General features: G+C 32.4%; 5 protein-coding genes across 5 annotated transcripts, besides 1 other annotated feature; all 5 read left to right on the top strand.

The window, feature by feature from the left end:
- Positions 1–6,258: 6,258 nt before the first annotated feature.
- TVAGG3_0233660 (uncharacterized protein) lies at positions 6,259–6,546 on the top strand (the record flags this gene model as incomplete). The annotated part of the gene is made up of 1 exon (XM_001309713.1): positions 6,259–6,546. The coding sequence occupies one exon, from the start codon at positions 6,259–6,261 to the stop codon at positions 6,544–6,546; it is 288 nt and encodes a 95-aa protein (XP_001309714.1).
- A 35-nt stretch (positions 6,547–6,581) lies between these two features.
- Positions 6,582–6,869, top strand: TVAGG3_0233650 (uncharacterized protein; the record flags this gene model as incomplete). The annotated part of the gene is made up of 1 exon (XM_001309712.1): positions 6,582–6,869. The coding sequence occupies one exon, from the start codon at positions 6,582–6,584 to the stop codon at positions 6,867–6,869; it is 288 nt and encodes a 95-aa protein (XP_001309713.1).
- Positions 6,870–7,579: 710 nt separating this feature from the next.
- Positions 7,580–7,893: a mobile genetic element.
- Positions 7,894–8,161: 268 nt separating this feature from the next.
- Positions 8,162–9,535, top strand: TVAGG3_0233630 (uncharacterized protein; the record flags this gene model as incomplete). The annotated part of the gene is made up of 1 exon (XM_001309711.1): positions 8,162–8,596. The coding sequence occupies one exon, from the start codon at positions 8,162–8,164 to the stop codon at positions 8,594–8,596; it is 435 nt and encodes a 144-aa protein (XP_001309712.1).
- A 124-nt stretch (positions 9,536–9,659) lies between these two features.
- TVAGG3_0233620 (protein kinase protein) lies at positions 9,660–10,936 on the top strand (the record flags this gene model as incomplete). Its single annotated transcript, XM_001309710.2, has 1 exon — positions 9,972–10,808. One exon carries the CDS (start codon positions 9,972–9,974, stop codon positions 10,806–10,808), a length of 837 nt encoding a protein of 278 aa, XP_001309711.1.
- Positions 10,937–14,438: 3,502 nt separating this feature from the next.
- TVAGG3_0233610 (uncharacterized protein) lies at positions 14,439–15,350 on the top strand (the record flags this gene model as incomplete). The annotated part of the gene is made up of 1 exon (XM_001309709.1): positions 14,549–15,214. The coding sequence occupies one exon, from the start codon at positions 14,549–14,551 to the stop codon at positions 15,212–15,214; it is 666 nt and encodes a 221-aa protein (XP_001309710.1).
- Positions 15,351–15,646: the final 296 nt, after the last annotated feature.

Below are 15,646 nucleotides of genomic sequence, written 5' to 3'. Positions count from 1 at the left end.
ATTCTCCTAAAGTGAAAACAATTTTCCAAATTGACTTCCTTATATATAGCAATAGAATTTCGTGTAGACTTATAAGAAACCTATTTTCTTAATTTCTTTCCATAATATTCTCTATCGCCAAAAAAACACAGTATAAAAATGTGAAAAATGTCAAATTTTAAACGGTTAGATGATCTCAATATTAATATATTTTCTTATGTACAAAACAATGACCAAAATATTTTTTGAGAACTGACTTAAGAATATTTAATAACCCCCGACAGCTTTCAATTTTAATATTTGTAAAAGTACATCTCAATCAAGAATCATACATTAGGAAGTAATAAAAATTCAAAAACCTTCAATTGAATGCTAATTTACATTCAAAAATTTTATTTTGGCAAAAATGTGATGTTAAAACCGATTATAAATTTATAAAATATGTCCGAAGTCCTCAAAGAGGGCTATCTCCAGAAAGACGGAGGACTTATTAAAACCTGGAAGAAACGTTGGTTTGTACTCAAGGGGAAAATGCTTTTATATTACGAAGAGAAGAACGGCGCATTAAAAGGCGAAATTGAATTAACTTGTGACGCCGTAATTTATGATGATCCACGCTGCAAATATCAGCCAGCAATGGCTCTTAGCTGGCCATCGAAAAAACGTATATACCATCTCGTTGCAACAACTGAACCCGAGAGAAAAGAGTGGACTGAAGTTATTAAAGCAGTTATAAACAATCGTGTCGATCAGTACCTTAATAAAAACAAACAACCAAACAAAGATTTCTTCGCTAAACAACAAATTAATGATGATACACCTAATAACTTAAGAAGCAAAAAATCTAACTCATCAGCAAATCTTAAAATTGCAGAAAGTCTTGGGAATTTCGATTCGGAACCCGAAGAAAAAAATAACGCAAGAAATTTCATTGCACCGGCGCCACCGCCATCTCAAAAACCAGCACCTCCCAAGCTTGATCTAAGTCGTGTAGAGCGTACAGATTCGAGAGGCAGAATTACTGTTGTTAAAAACACAACAAATGAAAATTTGATTGAAAATTTTGTTCCACTTCCACCTATTTCCATTGGAGAACTGTTAGCCGGAACACACTTATCCGAAGCAAGTGTCGGAAGGGCCACTCAGTTCGAACCTCAATTAGATTCACCGAATAACGCGCGTAATCTTGAAATGGATCGTAATAACAGATACAGTAACAGATCTAGTAGCTGCTACTTTCAAAAATCATCATTTAAAGAGTCTCCACTCGCTTATGATAGCGGAAATTCTAGTCTTATTGTAGAAACACTTGACAATAAATTTGATTCACCAATTCTTACTCCCAACAATAATCAGCAAGATAATCGTCCGATTCCTCTACCCAAATCTCCCGAGTATCATTATATCCCGCAGAGATCTCCAGATTTTTCAAAAATCGACAGCTCGGCCCTACCAGCACCCAACAAACTCAATCCGCTTCAAAATTCTTCGATGCCTCCTGCATTTATTTCTCCAACCTCTCCTGCTGAGAATAACAACGAATTAGATCAGCAATCAGTCGGCTTGCCACTTACAAAGTCTTGCTCTTCGCCAGACGTTCTTCGCAAGTTGAATATCTACTCCGAAGAATATATCCAAGAGGAAGAAGCCAGATTACGCCAAGTAGAAGCAGATTTACGTCATATGCAAGAAGAGGAAGACGAGCGCGAAGAACAGAAGCGTATTGACTCTCTTGCCGCCGATGAGAAATTAAAATACGAAGAAGAACAGAGAAGACTCGTCGAAGAAGAGAAGAAGAAGCGAGAAGCCCACGAGAAGAGACTTCAAGCCGAGCAAGAAATCCTCAGGGAAGCCACGAAGAGGCTCGAGGAAGAAGCAAGGCTCAGACAAATCGAAGAAGATCTCAGAAGAATGGCCGAAGAAGACCAAGGCGACTTGAACGGAATTTCCGAAGAAGAGCTCATGAAGAAACTCCAAGAAGAAGAGGAAATCCGCAAGAAGCAATACGAAGAAGCCAGAAGAAGGAGACTTCTTTTGGAAGGAAGAAGAAGGAAATCAGATATTACATCAGCAGATCTCGAGAAAATTCGTATGGAAGAAGAAGAGGAAGAAAAGGAGAAACAAAGGAAGGAAGAAGAAGACGAGAAACAACTTTTACTCCTCAAGAAACAAGAAGAAGAAATTGCTTTGGAAAACTTAAAGAACATCGAAGAACAACAAAGAAAACAGAAAGAAGAAGAAGAAAGGAAACAAAAGGAAGAAGAACAAAGAAAGCAGAAAGAAGAAGAGGAAAGAAAATGGAGAGAAGAAGAATATAGAAAACAAATTGAAGAAGAAAAGAGAAGAGCAACAGAAGAAGCAAGAAAACAAATCGAAGAAGAGAAGAAGAAGATGGAAGAAGAAAAGAGATTAGCTGCAGAAGAAGCAAGAAGACAATTGGAAGAAGAGAAAAGAAAAATAGAAGAAGAAAAACTAAGAGCAGCTGAAGAAGGAAGAAAAGGAATTGAAGAAGCAAGAAGACAAATCGAAGAAGAAAAGAGAAAAATCGAAGAAGAAAGAAAGAGAATTGAAGAAGAAAGAAGAAAAGTTGAAGAAGAAAAGAAACGTGAACTTGAAGAAAGACAAAGAAAACTTGAAGAAGAAAGAAGAATCGAAGAAGAAAGACAAAAGAAGATTGAAGAAGAAAGAAGAATCGAAGAAGAAAGACAAAAGAAGATTGAAGAAGAAAGAAGAATCGAAGAAGAAAGACAAAAGAAGATTGAAGAAGAAAGAAGAATCGAAGAAGAAAGACAAAAGAAGATTGAAGAAGAAAGAAGAATCGAAGAAGAAAGACAAAAGAAAATTGAAGAGGAAGAAAGAAAGAGGAAAGAAGATGAACTTAGAAAACAAATTGAAAATGAAAAGAGAAATGAAATCCCTTCATTTAAAGATACAATGCCATTACAAACTCCTCCTGTTCATCACCTTATTGAAGGAACATTCCAATTCAGTAGCGAGTTAGTTAATGATGAACCAGCTCCTGTTAATCACTTGGAACCAAATTATGAAGGAATTCATCCTGTTTTGAGTTTACCACCATTACCTTCTCAACAATTACCTCCTCCACCATCAGCTCTTCAACCACAACCTCAATTAACAGTAAAAGAAAACAATGAACAACAACAAATTCCGAAGTTAGAATTACCTCCAATTCCTGGCCAACAAAAGGAACAACAAGTGAAATTGGACCTTCCTCCATTAAACACTCCAACACAGCCATACAAATTGGAGTTACCACAGTTACCTCCACAAACATGTCCTGCAGGAACTGGCTTATCTGGAATTCCTCCTTTGAATTTGCAACCAGCTGATCCAAATCCAACAATTCAGTTGAAACCAATTGGGCCACAACCAACAATAATTCCTCTTCAACCTGCACCTGTTTCTCATTCACCATCTCCACCACCATTACCACAACAACAACAAACTGAAGAGAAACAACAGTTGAATCCATCTCCACTTCAATCAGAAAACAACCAAACAATTCCACAACTTGTTATTCCTCCAATTCAACAGAAGCAAAATGTCGAAGAAGACAAACAAAATGCTCCAAAACCAGTAATCATTCCTCCACATCTTCAGGAAGAAAAGCCACAACTTAATCCACCAACTTTAGTTCTAAATCAACCTCCTCTTCCTCAGAAAGAAGAAGAAAAACCACCACTTGCTCCTCCTCAATTAGTTTTGACTCCCCCAGTTCAACAACCTCAACAACCTGGTCTTACTCCTCCACCTCTTCCTTCAGTTCAACAAAACAATCCACAGCCAGTGCTATCTTTACCAACAATGGAAGAAAAGACACAACAACAAGAAGTAATTGAAGAGAAACAAACACCAGAAATAACACCAACATTACAACAGAAGGAAGAAGAGAAACCACAAGTTACAATTCCACCATTAGGAGTTTTACCAACAACTTCTCAATCTGTTCAACAAAATAAGGAAGAAGAGAAACCACAAGTTACAATTCCACCATTAGGAGTTTTACCAACAACTTCTCAATCTGTTCAACAAAATAAGGAAGAAGAAAAACCACAAGTTACAATTCCACCATTAGGAGTTTTACCACAACTTCTCAATCTGTTCAACAAAATAAGGAAGAAGAGAAACCACAAGTTACAATTCCACCATTAGGAGTTTTACCAACAACTTCTCAATCTGTTCAACAAAATAAAGAAGAAGAGAAACCACAAGTTACAATTCCACCATTAGGAGTTTTACCAACAACTTCTCAATCTGTTCAACAAAATAAGGAAGAAGAGAAACCACAAAGTTACAATTCCACCATTAGGAGTTTTACCAACAACTTCTCAATCTGTTCAACAAAATAAGGAAGAAGAGAAACCACAAGTTACAATTCCACCATTAGGAGTTTTACCAACAACTTCTCAATCTGTTCAACAAAATAAGGAAGAAGAGAAACCACAAGTTACAATTCCACCATTAGGAGTTTTACCAACAACTTCTCAATCTGTTCAACAAAATAAGGAAGAAGAGAAACCACAAGTTACAATTCCACCATTAGGAGTTTTACCAACAACTTCTCAATCTGTTCAACAAAATAAGGAAGAAGAGAACCACAAGTTACAATTCCACCATTAGGAGTTTTACCAACAACTTCTCAATCTGTTCAACAAAATAAGGAAGAAGAGAAACCACAAGTTACAATTCCACCATTAGGAGTTTTACCAACAACTTCTCAATCTGTTCAACAAAATAAGGAAGAAGAGAAACCACAAGTTACAATTCCACCATTAGGAGTTTTACCAACAACTTCTCAATCTGTTCAACAAAATAAGGAAGAAGAGAAACCACAAGTTACAATTCCACCATTAGGAGTTTTACCAACAACTTCTCAATCTGTTCAACAAAATAAGGAAGAAGAGAAACCACAAGTTACAATTCCACCATTAGGAGTTTTACCAACAACTTCTCAATCTGTTCAACAAAATAAGGAAGAAGAGAAACCACAAGTTACAATTCCACCATTAGGAGTTTTACCAACAACTTCTCAATCTGTTCAACAAAATAAGGAAGAAGAGAAACCACAGCCAGTTAAACTACCACAATTTGAAAATCCACAGCTTGAACAGATAAGAAGACAACAATACGGACCTTCATCAGCCAAACCAGTTATGCCATTATTCCCCAATTTATCAGCTATTGGTGCTCCAAAGAAAGAAAAGAAGGAAAACAAACCAGCTGATAAACCACAACAACAACAACAACAAAAGAAGTCACCAGCACCACTCATCAGGATCACTCCTCCACAACCACATCCACAACCTCAGCAACCACAACAACCACAGCAACAACCATCTCAACCAATTCTCATCCAACAATCTGCTCCTGGAATTTCCAATCCATTCCAGCAACAAATACAACAGATGCAGATGCAGTTGGAACAAGCACAAGCAAAGCAACAACAACCACAGACACCATCACAGCCAATGGAGGTAGAAGAGCCTCCAAAGACTGTTCCTGCTCCTTCAACACAACAACAACAGCAACAACCGAAATCAATTGCACAAGTCCAAGAAGAAATTATGCGCAGAAACCAGGAGAGGGAAGAACAAAGACAGGGACAGCTCGAACAGATAAAGAAGAGAGAAGAGGAAAGAAGGAAGAGGATAGAACAAGAAGACGCTGAAATGAAGAGAAAGGAAGAACTTTATCTCAAACAACAAGAAGAAAGATTGGCAGCACTTCGCCAGAAACAAGAAGAACAAAAGGTTAAACAACAACAGCAACAACAGCAACAACAAAAACAATTAACTCCTGAAGAACAACAGGCAAAGATGAGAGCTGAACTTGAACAAATGAAGAAGCAACAAGAGCAGCTTTCTCATTGGCACGAAAATCTTCCTCAAAAGACAGAAGAAAACCCTCAAAAAGTTGAAAACAAAGCCCCAGAAAATACTAATCAAAAAGTGACACCAGAAAACACCAATCAAACTGATGTTGAAAAAGTGACACAAGAAACATCTAATCAAGGTGATGTTGAAAAAGTGACACCTCAAGAAGAACAAGCTCCAGAGAACAACTTTGTTTTTGGCGCATTACCTGAGTTTAGAGAAGACATTGTTAATGAACTAGCAGAGGAATCAGATGATGAAGAAAGACAACAAAGATTGCAGTTGAAGTATTTGAGACAAAAGAGCAAAGAAGAATTGATTATTCAAGAACAAGAAGAACAATCAAAACTTATTGAAATCGAAGAACAACTTAAGAATTTGCAAGATGAAACAGACAGAGAACAAAAGATTGCTGATGATTACCACAAAGATGTCGAATACGAGAAGATTCTTCGCGAAGAAGAGAAGAATAAATCTCCACAGAATCAGCAAAAAGCACTTCCATCTCATGAACAAGAGAAACAAGACTGGTCAAGGACATTCGGATCATCAAGATCAATCAGAGAATCAGAGTTCAAGAGGAAGAACGAAGAACTCGAGAGAATGCGTCAAAGAGAAGCAGAAAGACAGAAACTCGCCGAAGAACTTCGAAGAAAACAACAGGAAATATTAAGAAAATTGGCAGAAAACAGGCAGAAACAGAAAGAAATGCCTGATGTCGAAATCGATGACAATGATGAAGAAAAGAACGTGTCATCAACATTTGGTGTAACATTGCGTCATACTGAAACAAATGCAGGAAAGTCTTTGTTATATAACAAGAACGAGATGCAGAGTGGAAATTTGTATCAGGATGATTACGTCATTTCTCCGTTTGGAGTAAAACTGAGAAGAAATACCAATGACAACGAAGATAAGAAGATTAAGACTTCAAAGACTGAACAAGAGTTAACTGTCGAATCTACATTCGGTGTCAAACTGAGACCAAAGTATTAATGTTTTAAGAAGAGGTAAGATATTATTATATTTATTTGTTATATATGAAACGATTTTATGGTAATTACCAAAAATAATCCAAAAAAAAGTTTTTTTTATTATAAAATAATTCTAAACAATTCATTTGTTTTATCATTTTAAAACATTTTTAACTAATCTTATCCTATGAGCCAGAACTATGAGTGGAAGAAAGTCATTGTTCTTTTGATTTTTCAAAAGATAATTTATCTCTGTTTCAAAGAGAATAAATCCCTGTTTTCATGAAATAAATATACTTGATATGGACAATAGTGTTGCATGCTAAGTTCGGTCAACGATAGAAATTGAGTGGAAATTAATCGTCGAGGAAGTACGATTATGTAAAGTCAAAAAATGTTGTGGGATTTTTAATATTATATATTATTTTATAATAAAATTTTTTTGAGTCATTTTAAGAAGCACATATAATTTTTTGAATTTAAAAATTAAAGTAGTGTCAAACGAATTTATCACTTAATTTAATACTCAGATTTCTTAAAATTAATGAAAAAAAGGTTTTCTGAGAACTTTTGAGAATGGTTTTCAAATTCCATTATTGAAAATATATAGGTATTGTATGAAATTCAAACTCTATATTTATTAAAATTCTAAATTTTTAATAAAATAACTTTTCAGAGGAATATGATTTTGAATGGTTGATTAATAAGTATAAAAATGTCTACGATTTTAAGGAGGGAATTGTTCCGTATGAGGTATACATCATAACTATATACCTCATAAGGAACAATTCCCTCTTGATAGCTGGGAAACTTTCTCTGAATAACTTATCATTTGGAGAAAGTTTCCCAGCTATCTATTAGAAACTAAAGGCTGTGAGGCACTAATATATAATCAGTGCCTCATAGCCTTTAGTTTCTTATTAAAAACGAGAAAACTTGTTCGAAATGATAAACAATTTCGAACAAGTTTTCTCGTTTTAAGGAGGGAATTGTTCCTTATGAGGTATACATCATAACTATATACCTCATAAGGAACAATTCCCTCTTGATATCCTGGATATTTTTGAATATATTTTTTTAATTAAAGTTCTCAAAAGTATTATCAAAAGTGATTTTTTAAAAATATCTCCAATTAATTAACTAATTAAAAGTATTATATTTTTAAAATTAAATAGTTTTTCAATTTTTTTGAAGGAATTGAGATACTTCCCACGACAATAAAATTGAGAGGTTTACATTATGACTGATCTTAGCATGCAACAATAGTACCAATAATTTCCCCGAGATTAAAGCAAAAAGTGCCATAATTATTTGATGTCGCATCAGCTAATTAGAGAAGTTAAAGAAAAGACAGAAAAACTTAAATCATTAAAGAAAGATTATAATGCAACCGCTGAAAGAGTCAATAATGAACTTTTAAATTTAGAAAGTAGAAATAATGGTCCAAAAGTTCGTGTATCTCTTCAATTAGCGCAAAAATGCTTAGATATTTTACTAAATCATCCAGAAAATGCAAATTTGGTCATTAATTACTTAAATCAATGTAAGTTTGAAAATATTTCAGACGATTCATCGCCAATTCTTGACGAAGAAGAGGAAGATTATAATATCAAGTATCAGCCCACTGAAAAGAAATCGAATGTTTCGAATTTTACTGATCAAGATACTGAAGAAGAGGATTCATTCCTTTTAAGTGATGTGGAGCTAGAGAATGAAAAGTTTTACAACCAATGGGATGCTCAAAACTAACGAAAAACGTTTAATTCAGTTCAGATTTATCTTTATTTACAATTTGAAGCATCGTATCTATGATCACTAGCATTTTAGTACAGTGATTTTCATTTCCAAAATATTTTTAGTCAGTTCATCCGAAATTTCGATTCATATCAAGCTTTATTTCATGTTCACTAGTATTCTCAGAATATGCATATAAAGTACTCAAGAATGTATGTATTTAAATTGGAATTTCTGCTAATTTTTCAATTTCCAAAATTTTTATTGTAATTTTGCATTTTTAATTGGGTTAAATATTTGGTTTTACACGGAATATTTATATGCTTATTTAGAATCGTTATTAATGTAAAATTATTTTTATTAATGAATAATTTTTAGGAATCTGTCCCTACTACACATAAAATTCCACTTTTTCTGATGACCAAGCACGTAATGCATATTAATGTTGCTTCTATTTCCCAAATTTAGATCAAAAATTTCGGATTTAAAATGTTATGAAAGACTGAAATAGAGGAGCTAGAGATGTTCAACATTGTACCGTATTATAGAAAATTCCAATCTGCAGCAAAGTATACCGCAGGAAATGGAGAAAATGATTTTGCAGATCCCCACTTTTTATCAAAAAATGCTGTTGTCGCAAAAATCCATTGAAATTTGGCTAACAAGACTCCTATCATCATTTGAAAACTAGCAATTTTGAATCCAATCATGTGCCCATTAGAATTTTAATAAGATCAGACCTAGTCATAGTTACAGTCACTTTTTGATCATGCCAAAAAGTTCTCATCAAGAAAACCAATAATCCCAAATCATAATAATGATAAAATCTAATTATTCCAATTATTTTACGTTGATATAATTAACGAACTGATTGAACACAATATTTGAAAAGAATATAAAAATTTGAATTCAATATCATCGTTTGATTGAAGCAAACCCTTCAGGAAATATGTCCGTATATGCACAATAAACATTTTCCTAGAATGAATAATTTTAGGATGGCATTTGGTCAATCATCCGATAAAAATTTAATATATAGATAATATTCATGATAAATTGCAGGGCTCATTTAGATTTGAAAAAATTGAATAGAAGTAAACAATGCTCAAAATCAAATATGGATAACAATTCAGATAATTAAACCCAGATAAAACCTGAAATTAATTATTGAATAGTTGTAAACTGATAGATATAATTAATGCTTGATTCTTTATCCAATATTCTTATCCCACCAAACATTAGTGCCTACCAATATGTGTCCACAGTTCGATCATATCCCACACATATTATTGCCAAGGTGCGCGATATTGACGGAAACGGTTTCCTGTGTTATTTATTTAATCGTGATAGGCTATTTGAATATGGTTTGTTGGACGATACCATAGCCAAAATGGATGCTGTTTCGAAATTAAAGCACTTAAATATTGCAGCTACGATCGAGTTCAGTAACAATGAACTTTTATATCTTATTACAGAAGATTACACGGCTTTAAACCTCAAGGAGTACGTTGCAACAAACGGTCGTCTTAGCGATACCGAAGTTCTAAGGATTTCGAAGTCAATTGCCGATGCTCTTACCATCATGCACATGCAGCACGTAGCCCACGGGGGCCTTGATTCCAGAGCCATTTGCTTTGACTTTTCCATGATTCCAAAGCTCTCCTATTTTGATTTTGCTTGCGATATAAATATCAGGAAAATTGAAAAAGTCGAAGTTAATATTATGAATTACTTCCCTCCAGAATTTCTGCAATTTAATTCTAATAATCAATTTACGAAAGATGCCTGGTGTCTGGGCATTATTACGTATTTTATGATATGTGCTCAGTATCCTTTCATCAGCGCCAACCAAATCAAGCTGGTAAACATCATCATCAAATGCCAATACATGCTACCCCCTACAACACATCCTACTATTCACGCCCTTATTGCCAAAACATTGGTTCAAGATCCATCGCAACGAGCAAACGCGCGCTACATCTCAATGATGCTCCGCTCAGTTGAAGCGGCACCACAGCGTCAGAAAATTTTGAGAAAATTTGCCCAATCTCAAACATTGGGCAGACCACGCCCTCCTACACAAATCTGCATCGAAGAAGTCGCTAGATGCGGACAAATATCCTTCAGACGAGTGTCTGTGGACTCGGCAGCCCAGGCTCCGTCTCTTCCAAGAACAAGACTACAGCCATGCTCTTATACAAACGCTGTTAGAAGCTCTATTTTGTAATGTAATTAATACGATTAACTTTTCTTTATCTTTTTTTTGTTTATAAGTTTATATCATCATGTCGAAATGATAAAACGTTTTTATTTATATTATTTTGGAATTATTTTGATTTGATTCTTCTATTTCTTATGTCAATAATATCATGACAACAAATTTGATTAAAAATTAATTCTTTTGTTTAGAAGCATTTTCATGATCAACAAATGCTTGGTCAATTAAGTTCAATTCATTTAAGTGCATAATTTCAAATATCAAAATAAAACATTATAGTTCTCAGTAAATTACTTACTTAGAATGCAAATCAATTCTTTGCTCAATGCATTAAACATTTCAGATAATGGAGTTAATAATCATTCATTTCGATTTCATTTGCATTTTGGGTAGGGCATTAATACTTTCATTTTTAACAATCTCTATTGCCGCATTTTGCTATCAAATTACATTCAAATGTTAATTTCTCTTCTCGAATGGATAATTAAAACCCATTTTCCATAGATTTCATCATATTTCAAACATGTTTATAATGCATATTATATACTTTAAAGTTAAAATAATATTGATTGATTAAATTTCAAATTTGCCAACGGATCTATGCTTTATCTAAAAAAAGATAATCTAGTATAAGACTAGCGATATTACTTCTCATATTAACATTATTTAATTCATACACAAACCTGTTATTCGTTTTTTTTTATAATTACCCAGATTTGCTTTACTTTTACCACTCCCCATGTAATTTCTGGGGAAAACGATAATTCATTTTTTTTATGGATGAATAGATCGTTTTCCTAGAAAGGACCTCATATCTCTGGCTAAAAAGAGTGTCAGATCCTAAATAGATTATTGATCTAGTGTACAAATCCAATAAAAAGCCTATTTTTTTGGCTTTTTTGGTGCTCATTTTTTCGAAGATCTACATGAATATGGGGAAACCATCGGATTTTTTTGGTTAACCCACATCTTCATGTAGTCTGGACTATCTTTCCTCGAAGGACCTCTTTACGGGTGTAAAAACTCATAAAGTTCTCAAAAGATTCATTCTCGATCTCCATGCTGAAAGAATTTACAATAAAAAAGAGATCTACGCATCAAACTACAGCCATAAATGAACTGAACCCCTAAAGCTCAGCTCTTAGTTTATCAAAAACGTCGAAATCCTTCTCATTGCAATCAAATTTTCTCAATAACTCATAAGAAAAATCGAATTTTGATTAAGCCGATGTTATAGGTATCACAAATACTACAAACTTGAGCAATATCGAAATTGCCAGCAAAAGTTTGAAATTGCATTGCTCATATTTGTTTTGTAAACTAAAAATCTGCTTATATTATTCATTAATTTTTTATATATTATTCATATACTTTAATAAAAACAATACTATTTCACCTTAAAAATGAATTTCATAAGTCAATATTATTTTTTTGAAAATGTATCAATTTTCGATTAAAACAACATGAGAATAAAATTTACGCAAAATTATTTTAAAAAATGGTTTTAAAAATTTACAATTGATTAAGAATAAGATTGTAAGAAGTTTTGAAGTTTAATTTTAAGAATAGGGTTGTTAAAAACATCAAAAATTAGCGTTTTGAAGACACCATGGTGTCTTATAATTTTCCCTTCCTTATTGGCGTGTAGAAATAAATGCGCCAATAGATTGAAGAAGAAGAATTGTTTTTCTCTTAATGAACTTTAATCCTTTTGATATAAGAATATTAAAAACATTAATATAATTTCGATTTCGGAAATTAAATTTCCAAATTTTTTGTCGATTTCGGAAATAACAGGATCCCGCATCCAACAGGCAACAACAAAACACAAAACACACTTTTTGGTTCTTTCATCGTTTTAATCGTAATTTATGTAATACATGATTTGGATAAGTTTTACAAAAATAGAACCTATATTATATTCTTTTCAAAGATTCTTGCAAATCATCAAAAATAATTGTATTTTAAAAAACAATCAAATTATCCTTTCATTATTTTAAACTTAAATTAGTTTTTATGATTGACTAAAGCAATCATATTTATTCATCATTAAATAAACAAAAAAATAATATTTGAGAGTTATTTCAAAAAAAAACACATTGAATTTATTAATTTGTCTCAATTTCAGTATTATAAATTTTATAATTTCAATATTTTGAAATACACTTTTTAAATTTCAATATTATGATATTTCAATGTATTAAGTGGTCTCAAATTGAGCTTCTCAAATATAAGTTGGCCTATTCAAATAAAATTAAATAATATTTAAAATAATAAATAAAAGTGATTGAGGTCATAGCAAAACGGCTGTTTCAGTCATTAATTCTTAAAAATAAAAAGGGTAAAAACTTAATAAAATGGGTAAAATTCAATATGTCTGTGCTATCGTTCAATTTGAAGGTGTCTTTTGAAACCGCAAGACACATTGAATTTTTGAATAGTGTATTACGGTTTGACAGACACCAATGAAAAAAATAAAATGATATTTATTTTAAATATATAAGATCCTTATATAAAATATAAATATTTTATCGTTTTATTTTCTTGTTTTAGAAATGTTTTTTATTGAAAAATCAATAAAACTAACTCCAAAATAAAATTTTTGATTTAAAGACACTATGATGACACCAGGCAAATCTTCCAAGACACCTATCGTCGGGAATCTAATAACCCTATTTAAGAAAAAAAATTCGGATATTATTCATGGATCTAAGTAATCTGATATTTGAGTATCGGCACTATGCATAAAACATATATTTATAGTTTTTTTGGATTTTTATGATTTTAAATATATTCAAATTTGGCAATCCAATAGATTTTTAAAAAATAGGTAAATAAAAATAGATTACATATGCAGCAAATTTAGAACATGAAACAAATCTTATAGTGACCCAAAAAAAAATTCATGATCCAAAAAAGAAAAAAATTGGCTAAATGGGAATCAAACCTTGGCATAATGAATCATTATATCGGATGTTTCCACTACACCAGCAGTTCGAAAAATACCCTTGGTGGTTCTATTTAATAGCTACTCCCAACGATAGGCGGTGTCCCCAGCTTTAGAGAGGTGGTAAAAGTAAAGCAAATCTGGGTATTTGAATGACTATTCAAAATCAACAAGAAATTTTTATCTAATATATTCATCGAATGTTAATATTTTGATATTTTTTATGGAAAAAAATTAACTAACGTATTGACTCAAAATAAATATATTCGAATTCTCTGAGCAAAATTCTCAAACGCTCATGCTTTCTCTGTTTTTTCCGAATAACGCCGATATTTTCAAATTTTTTGCCCAATTAACGTTGATGAATATTTATCTATTTAATTTTGATCACCAAATGACAACCTTTATTTCCTGAATGATAGCAGTCAAAGATTTAAAATTGAAATAATTGAGCTCAAAGAAAATAATTATCTGATAATTAGATTTTGTATCAACTTTATTCAATTCTTGCTTAATCAAAATTTTTAGGATTTCTTTCAAAAGTATAAAACATTTTCGATAATCCTCTGAAATTTTGAATGATTAAAAAAATCTAATTTAAAAAGAACATTCACCATCCAATTAATCCATTTTTGTTTTTTAATATTCTATTTGGTCTGAAAAATCTTACATAATTCAGAAACAGGACTCAATGATCATCACCACTATCCTGCAACTTGAATCCAAAGCATCCATAAAGCCAATAAATCAAACTACAAGACATTTTGATAATATCAGAAACTTTTCAGATATTTTTAGCGCCATGAGAGAATATTATGATAACTCCACAAATTTAACGCAAGATGGCTTCATTTCTGCTTGGGCTTCCAGTCTTAGTACCTATAATGAAGCAAATAAACTCACAGTTGATTGCATTGCAAGAGATCCATATCAATTTTACAACGAAAGATTTGTTTCTGATACAGTAAATGATACGAGTTCAACTGCTATTATTGACTTTCTAACTACTAAAGTTTCTTTGGAAAATTATACTCTCATCTATATTAATAGAGTAAGATGGATGGCAATATATGAAATATGGGGAGAAGGAGATCATGCACAATGGGATTTAATTGATAGACGAAATATCTATCAAAACCCCAATCCGTTTAGGCCTCCCTATGGAGATACATGGACAATCGATAAGACACTGTGCAATAATACTGAAAAAGGGGTTCAAAAAGATTGTACTTATTATGCATATACATTCCCAACGATGAATCAGAAACCGTACTCTCGTTTCAAAATAATTAATACAGGAAGGAATAAGGGAGATGGTGTCGGTGATAAGTTTGGATGGGCAGACTTATCCATATCAAAACTTCTCTTATATGGTACAATAATTCCTGGAAGGGGTGCCTTTTCACCCTTAAGGCTGAAGAGAAAAGAACAAATGCTATTTAATTTTGCTATGTTTTCAAGTTTATAAATGTATTTTTTTAAAAGAATACTACTTTTTGGATTTTACATAGGGTGCAAAAAATGCGCAAAAACGATTATTTAATATTGAATTTGCATATTTTTTGCGTATTTGAAAAATTTTTGAGTTGACCATTATTAAAAATCAAATCCATTAATAAAGAATAATAACAGTTGCATATGCAAAAAATATAAAAGAAAAAAATACATTCATTTTTGACTACTTTACACGGATTGATTTTAAAATGCACAAATAATGCACAGATTGAATGTAGAATAATCGCTTTTGCGCATTTTTTGCACTTGTAGGAAAACATCTACTTTTTGATACACTCTCATAATGTCAATATATCCTTATTTTAATAGTGAATCATTTAACAGCCATTGAGAGAAAGCGTCAAAAAATTGAGAGAGGGTCAGAAAGTAGGATGGGAACTCTACT

The sequence above is a fragment of the Trichomonas vaginalis genome, chromosome IV, assembly GCF_026262505.1.
Source record: "Trichomonas vaginalis G3 chromosome IV, whole genome shotgun sequence".
Taxonomy (NCBI): Eukaryota; Parabasalia; order Trichomonadida; family Trichomonadidae; genus Trichomonas; species Trichomonas vaginalis.
This window is presented reverse-complemented; position numbering and strand designations above follow the sequence as displayed.